The 7637-nt window shown below is 39.1% G+C and overlaps 2 protein-coding genes across 3 annotated transcripts in view; one reads left to right on the top strand and one right to left on the bottom strand.

Annotated features, from left to right (window-relative positions):
• The window catches only part of Etfdh (electron transfer flavoprotein dehydrogenase), a 26279-nt gene extending 19861 nt beyond the window's left edge, over positions 1 to 6418 (top strand). For both annotated transcript variants that reach the window (XM_029537558.1, XM_021195391.2), the window contains 4 exons: positions 1212 to 1380; positions 4587 to 4769; positions 5259 to 5480; positions 6051 to 6418. In XM_029537558.1, coding sequence (XP_029393418.1) covers positions 1212 to 1380; positions 4587 to 4769; positions 5259 to 5480; positions 6051 to 6214 — 738 coding nt within the window. In that variant the 3' untranslated portion in view covers positions 6215 to 6418. The remainder of the gene's footprint in view (positions 1 to 1211; positions 1381 to 4586; positions 4770 to 5258; positions 5481 to 6050) is intronic.
• A 379-nt stretch (positions 6419 to 6797) lies between these two features.
• Ppid (peptidylprolyl isomerase D) overlaps positions 6798 to 7637 on the bottom strand; it is a 13198-nt gene continuing 12358 nt past the window's right edge. The window contains exon 9 of the mRNA XM_029537976.1: positions 6798 to 7164. Coding sequence (XP_029393836.1) covers positions 7129 to 7164 — 36 coding nt within the window. The 3' untranslated portion in view covers positions 6798 to 7128. The remainder of the gene's footprint in view (positions 7165 to 7637) is intronic.

The following is a 7637-nucleotide window of genomic DNA, read 5'->3' as shown; positions in this document are numbered from 1 at the left end:
GGAGTGGGTGGGTAGGGGAACAGAGGTGGGGGGAGGGGTATGGGAATCTTTCGGGATAGCATTTGAAATGTAAATAAAGAAAATAATAATAAAAAAAAATGTGCTTAGCATAAAAAAAAATAAAAATAAAAAAAAAATAAAACAGGATCACTTCTGCCTCTAATAGTCTAGATTATCAAACTATTTTTAGAAATTGGTGTTTGGTTTTCTTTAATCTGTTAGAAAAGTAACATGGGGGCACTTTAAAATAAAGCTTTGAAGACACTGTTACTATAACAATAATCCATAAAGTTAAGGGAAGTCAGTACGGTATTATTATAAACAGGGTCATTCAGATCTGCGTGCAGGTACATGCATGAGGTCAGAGGACGACTAATGTCAGTGAGTGTTCTCCTTCCACTGTGTGGATTCTAAGGCTTGAACTCGCGTCACCGAGTCCAACAGCAAGCCTTACCCACTGAACTACCTCAGCAGCCCAGGCATGAGCTTTTCCTGATTCCTTCTGCACTCGGGTTTTGCTTCTTGCTCTAGAATTCTACCATTGGTGGGAACTGTGGCCACTCCCCCATCCTCTCAACAAAGGCCTGTCCATGGCTGAATCTAGAAAGCCCCTAGAGAAGAAACACTAAAAATGAACAAAGACCGACCCTGGGGTATGTGCTCCTGTCTGTTCCTGCTCCTTAGACAATATACTTTTGTTGGCTAACTGGAAGTACAGAAATTTATTAGAAATTGAAAGTTCAGTTTGCTTAGAGTAGCACCTAGACATCGTAATGTCACTAGAGTATATTCTTCACCTCTACATATCCGACTAAAATAAAGATATGGGATCATTTCCCAAAATAATGTAAAGGAAGTTACAATTTTCACCCAAACTTAGGAAATGTGTGAACTCTGACAGATACACATAAATGAAAGCATGTTATTTTAAATATATTGTTTTGATAATTCTGTCCCATAAAGGTCAGGCATGGGATAGGGAAAAAATAAGTAAATAAACCAGAGAACTGGCCAAAGTCCCAAGCCTACCTGCCCCGCCGCGCCCTTTCCTTGCCACACTCCTTTTCGTGAATTGTTCCTTTGCCCTACAGCTTTAGGTTTGGCATATATGTGTGTGTGTGTGTGTGTGTGTGTGTGTGTGTGTGTGTGTGTGTGTGTGTGTTTTACCTCATTTGAGCTGATAAATGTATTATTCTGAATCTTTTTTTCAGTCCATACCAAAACTCACTTTTCCTGGTGGCTTACTAATTGGTTGTAGTCCTGGTTTCATGAATGTTCCCAAGATCAAAGGTACCCACACGGCAATGAAAAGTGGAAGTTTGGCAGCAGAATCAATTTTTAAGCAACTAACTAGTGAAAATCTCCAGTCAAAGACAATAGGTGAGAAACTCCTATATGAAAGAATTACTAACAGAAAGTTTTTCTAAATATTTATTTATTAGCTGTCTTCAGACACACCAGAAGAGGTCATTGGGTCCCATTACAGATGGTTGTGAGCCACCATGTGGTTGCTGGGAATTGAACTCAGGACCTTTGGAAGAGCAGTCAGTGTTCTTAACCACTGAGCCACCCCTCAGCCCCAGCCACCTATTACCATAGTAAAGTAAGAGGCCATCTAACTGGGCATGGTGGCACACACTGTTAATCAAAGGAGAGATGGGCAGATTTCTATGAGTTCCATGACAATCCAGACTATACAATGAGACCCTATCTCTAAATCAATTAATTATAAAATGATCCCTAGCAAGTTTCTTATTCTGAAACCCAGTTTTCTCTTGAATTTCATTTTTCTTTATTTATAGTATGTTACATATTTATAATTTATTATATATATTATAGTATATATTTACTTTTGAATTATTTGCCTATGTATTATATGTAAAATAGTATATATAATAAATATATTTACATATTATATACTATATTACTATGTATAAATATTAACTATATTTTTACTATTAGTTTACTATTGTTTTTACTATTAATATTGCTACTATTCATTTTTACTATTATCATACTACATGTAATGTGTAGGAGTTAGGCATGCATAAACCATAGTGCACATTTAAAGATCAGAAAATTTTCAAAAAAAATTTTAACTGTCGTTGATTACTTGTGTATGTAGGTCTATGCACATGAGTGCAAGTTCCCGCAGAGACCGCCCTGGAGCTGGGAATTAGAGGCAGTTTTGAGCCACCTAATATGGCTAGGTATCAAGCTCAGGTCTTCTGACGAGTATTAAATGTTCCTAACTACACATGTTATCTCCCTAGTTCAGTATCTGACTCGGAAGCCAGTTCTCTCATACATTCATACATTTATTTGGGGTATTCTGCTTACTTGGCAAGTGCCTTTACTGTTCCCAAACGCTTGCAAGAAGCACTGTAACCACATAAAGTATTGCCAATGGAACCTCAGCTCTATGGGTGCCAGGGTAGGGATTATTTGGTTTCCTGGTTGCTTTTTTTTTGGGGGGGGGNGGGGGGGTGGTTTTGGTTTTGTTTGTTTGTTTTTCCTTGCCAGTATTGGGGATTGAACCTAGGATTCTACCATTAAGATATACCCTCAGCTGTTGACTTCATTTCCACAGTCCTGCATTGCAGCCACTGGTCTCCAGTTCCTGAACATGCCGTGCATGCTCTCCTCTCATGCTCTTTGCCTCTGTTCAGACACCACTCTCAGGTAGCCTCTCTAAATCACACCAATCGGGATGCACATGGCCTCCTACTTTGAACTGTCTATTATCATGTGCCATCATGTGACCCACTATAGGTTTGGCTTAATTTATCTACTGTCTCTTGGCACCTGGACAAAAACTCCAGCAAAGACTTGTTCATTTTCAGTTCTAAACACTTTGAATATAAACCTAGTCCTTAGAATTACAGATAACCAATGTTCTTATACTAAGAATTAGCAGGGCTGGAGAGATGGCTCAGTGGTTAAGAACACTGACTGCTTTGCCAGAGAGAGGTCCTGAGTTCAATTCCCTAGCAACCACATGGTGGCTCACAACCATCTGTAATGGGATCAGATGCCCTCTTCTGGTGTGTCTGAAGATAGTGACAGTGTGCTCACATATATATAATAATAAAAAACAGAGTGGAGAGAAGAAAAAAAAAAAAAAAAAAAAAAAAAAAGATTTAGCAGCTTGGGGACTTGTGGTATGGTTCAATGGTTAAAAGACTGCCTAGCATGAAGACGCTGGTTTGATTGGTCCCAAGCACTGAAAAGCCAGAAAGTGCAGTTTGGTTAGGCCTTCAGGTATCTTAAGAATGAAGATCCAGCACAGAGGCTTAAGAGGAAAGAAAACCAGTGAAAGCCAAGGAGATACTTCAGACAGGCAGGATAGACAAGATGAAATGCAAAGGGGAGTTCTTTTCATGAAATGAATGTCCTCTTAATTTTTCATCAAGTACTGTTCCTTATGGAACTATAAGCCATATTGTAGCTATACTATGTATACATAGTACCAGATAACCCTGGAATTAAGTAGTATAAAAAGGAATAAATCCCTTGAAATTTTTAACAGAAAACCATTAACTAAAGAGTATAATCACTCTGTAGTTTGTGCAAGTCAGTTAAGAATCAGTTGCTCCCTGTAGGTGCAACAACATGAACTAACCAGTACCCCGAGCTCGTGTCTCTAGCTGCATATGTAGCAGAAGATGGCCTAATCGGCCATCATTGGGAAGAGAGGCCCCTTGGTCTTGTAAACTTTATATGACCCAGCACAGGGGAAGGCCAGGGCCAAGTAGTGGGAGTGGGTGGGTAGGGGAGCAGGGGCGGGGGGGGGGGTATAGGGAACTTTCGGGATAGCATTTGAAATGTAAATAAAGAAAATAATAATAAATAAATAAATAAAAGAATCAGTTGCTCCCCTTAAAGATTAATACACGTACTAGACGTAGCACTTGCCCATGTTCATCAAGCACAGACCTAATCCCTAGCATGTGCACCCCACCCCCAAGATGGATTTCTTATCAAACTAGATAACTTTAAACACGTTTTTTCTTTACAAGTTCTGCAGCAGAAGGTTCAAAATCAAGGAGCATGCTCTTGGAAATTCCCCTTTTCCCATACCCATCTCAGCTTGATTTATACATTCTTTCCTCCATTCTCTGTCTCTTGTAAAGTGGACGTGTGTAATAGATTAGGGACCCACTCTATTCCACAAGACCCCAATTATGTCTGTAACCATCCTACCATGGTCAGGTACAAGGGGTAAGTCCATTGGGACCTCAAAAGACAATGCTTGCAGGGACATGATTCCACTCACAATAAAAGCTTAGTGATAGCTTTGGCTCATTTAAAGCACATTTATAAATAAGCCTGAACTTGTATTAAGTTTCCTTTCCAAACCAGTTTTTTATGCTTCCAGTATAAAACGTGTGTACTTGCCTACTATGCATAAAGCCCCAGTGCCAGCACACATACACACACACACACACACACACACACACACACACACACACACCCTTTCTTGTTAAAAGATGACATTTATGTGATTCTGCGTGGGTCCACATGACCATGTTTTTAAAACTAAGCCTCACCATCTATGTCTCACTTAATACTTATTTTCATAAAAGGACTCCATGTAGCTGAATATGAGGACAATTTGAAGCAATCCTGGGTATGGAAAGAGCTACACGCTGTTCGAAATATAAGGCCATCTTGCCATGGGATACTGGGAGTATATGGAGGGATGATTTACACTGGGATATTTTACTGGATATTGAGAGGAATGGAGCCATGGACTCTAAAACATAAAGGTAATTCAGATATACTTAATGCTAAGTAACTGCATATGGAAAAATGTATGTGTGGGGTACGCGTATTAATAGAGTAAAACCTTGTTATAGGGTCTTCCCCCCCCCCTTTTGGTAGTGTTAGGAAAACTCAGGCTACATGATTGCCCACTAGCAAACACTTTCATTAAGTTCATCTCCACCCTCTTTAACATTTTAAACTTGCTTGTGAGAGACATGGTAAATATGGTTCTGCTTGGGTATTGTGGGGTGGTGGGGGGATACTTTGCAACACGCCAGGCATGGGGAGGTAAAGGCAAGACAGTTAAGTTCAAGGCCAGTCTGGACTGCATAACAAGACTGTCTGATTAAAGGACTGAGAATGAAGTTCAATGGTAAAAGACTATTAGCATGAGCTGCCTGAATCACCAATACAAACAAACAAACAAACAACAAAGATGAGTCCTGGAAATTTATGTTATTTATTAAATATCTTCCTCAAAATTGCTTAAGGCTCAGACTCTGATCAGCTCAAACCAGCCAAGGATTGTACACCCATTGAGTATCCAAAACCTGATGGACAGATCAGTTTTGACCTCTTATCCTCTGTGGCTTTGAGTGGTACTAATCATGAACATGACCAGCCAGCACATTTAACCTTAAAGGATGACAGCATACCTGTTAATAGAAACCTATCAATATATGATGGGCCTGAGCAGCGATTCTGCCCTGCAGGTGAGTAACAATTTCTGTTCCAAAACATTTAACAATTTCCCACTTCAAGAAGCTCCCTTCCCATTGCAGAGACCATTAATACACACACACACACACACACACACACACACACACACACACACACACACACACACACACCACGTCCATGTTCAGCGCTCTATGAAACTCTTTTCTTGAATGTCCTGATAGTAGGGATTTTGCAGAGGTCTACATTGGATGACTTATCTCCAAACTGCTTTCATGTCTACCCTCAGACAAACGGACTACAGAAAACAAATGTTCTTGGGTCTTTTTAAAAGCTGTTCTGAAATGATGGTGTATGTGTACAAGTATAAACATTATGACCACACTGAGTTCAATGACTGACACTAAACTTTAAATAACCCAGAGAATACTGCTGTACTTCTTTTGTGTGATTAGTTTATTCTAATAGTGCAACATAACATCAAGGTCAGATCGTAAACATGAAAACCTCAAAAAGTTTCCGTAGTTCTAAGATTTTAATTTCCTCTCACTTTTTCATTATTTGCCTTTTGTTGCATACCTAAATACATATATATTTTTTTACAGGAGTTTATGAATTTGTTCCTTTGGAACAAGGTGATGGATTTCGATTACAGATAAATGCTCAGAACTGTGTGCATTGTAAAACATGTGATATCAAAGACCCAAGTCAAAATATTAACTGGGTGGTCCCAGAAGGCGGAGGAGGACCCGCTTACAACGGCATGTAAGACACGTGTGCCTTCACTCACTGGCACAGCTAACAGCCAGTTTCCATAAAACTGTAAATGTATGCCAAACTGACTTCCTGTATGTTTAGATAACTTCTGAACAAGTGTCCTTCAAACATTATTGAAGTAAAAAACTTTGTACCTAAAGGTGTCCCATAAAATCATGAAATATTTGTCATAAATAAAACTTTATAAACGATGGAACATCTATTTACCTTTCAAGTCCTTCCAGTACCAACAGAAACTTGTACTACAAGGCTTCTACGATATATTTGTCTGGCAAAACTTAAAATCTTCAAGTATAAAAACAAATGTGTGTTCTACACCAGAAAAGGACATTCAGAGCTCAACACTTAAAAACAGTCTTATTGAAACATAGCCATGCCCCCTAGCTTATACACATAGATGTGATAGGTTACATCAGTGGTTCTCAACCTTCCTAGTGCTGCAACCTTTTAGTACAGTTCTTCATGTGGTGACCCCCAAACATAAATTTATTTTTGTTGCTACTTCATAACTGTAATTTTGCTACTGCTCTGAACCATACTGTAAAAATATCTGTTTTCCAGTGGACCCACAGGTTGAGAACTGCTGGGCTAGACCACCCACAAAGCATAAAATTTAGTGAGAGTTAGCGTTTAAACACTGGCCAGATACCACTCTTGGTGAAAATGAAGACAGGAACATTTTAAAATGAGATCACTGTATCTTTTAACTCTTTATTAGGAAGGAACCCATGTCAGCACTGCTATGTAAACAATGACAAAGATCAAGGGAAACACATCAGGGTTCGTGGAGACAGTAATAGACATTGTCCTTTATATAATCAATGTATAATAGTTAAAGAGAGTTTAATCATTATTAAGCAAACATTTTTGCATACACAGCCTTCTCTTTATCTTTCTGTGCCTTTATCATTTGTTTGACTTTAAGCAATTCCGCCTGGATAGCTGGGGGGGAGGGGGAGGAAAAAAGAGAAACAATTAATTTTCAACGCATCTAAAAAATGGGAAAAAAGACCAACCACCTAGTAAAACTCTCCCTTGGCATGGGTGTATTTTTTAGCAGTAATATTTAGACCTAGGGTCATTTTTATCTGCATTATCTTTCTACCTTAGCTACTCTGCAACATACAGAGAATGTTTGGTCCCAGCCACATTCCACTTGAGGAATGTCCTGAATTTTAAAATAACAATGAATACTTTCTTACTGTTGATCTTCTGACTAGCACTGATGTAACAGAACCTGCATCTAAATGAGGTTCACAGAGGCGGTATGAAGTCATATTAAAAAGCTAGTACGGCTTGGAAGGCAGAGGCAGGTGGATTTCTGAGTTCGAGGCCAGCCTGGTCTACCAAGTGAGTTCCAGGACAGCCAGGGCTATACAGAAAAACCCTGTCTCGAAAAACAACAAAAAAAAAAA

The sequence above is a fragment of the Mus pahari genome, chromosome 4 (genome assembly GCF_900095145.1).
Source record: "Mus pahari chromosome 4, PAHARI_EIJ_v1.1, whole genome shotgun sequence".
Taxonomy (NCBI): Eukaryota; Metazoa; Chordata; class Mammalia; order Rodentia; family Muridae; genus Mus; species Mus pahari.
The sequence above is the reverse complement of the archived record's forward strand: the minus strand, read 5'-3'. Positions and strand labels throughout refer to the sequence as shown.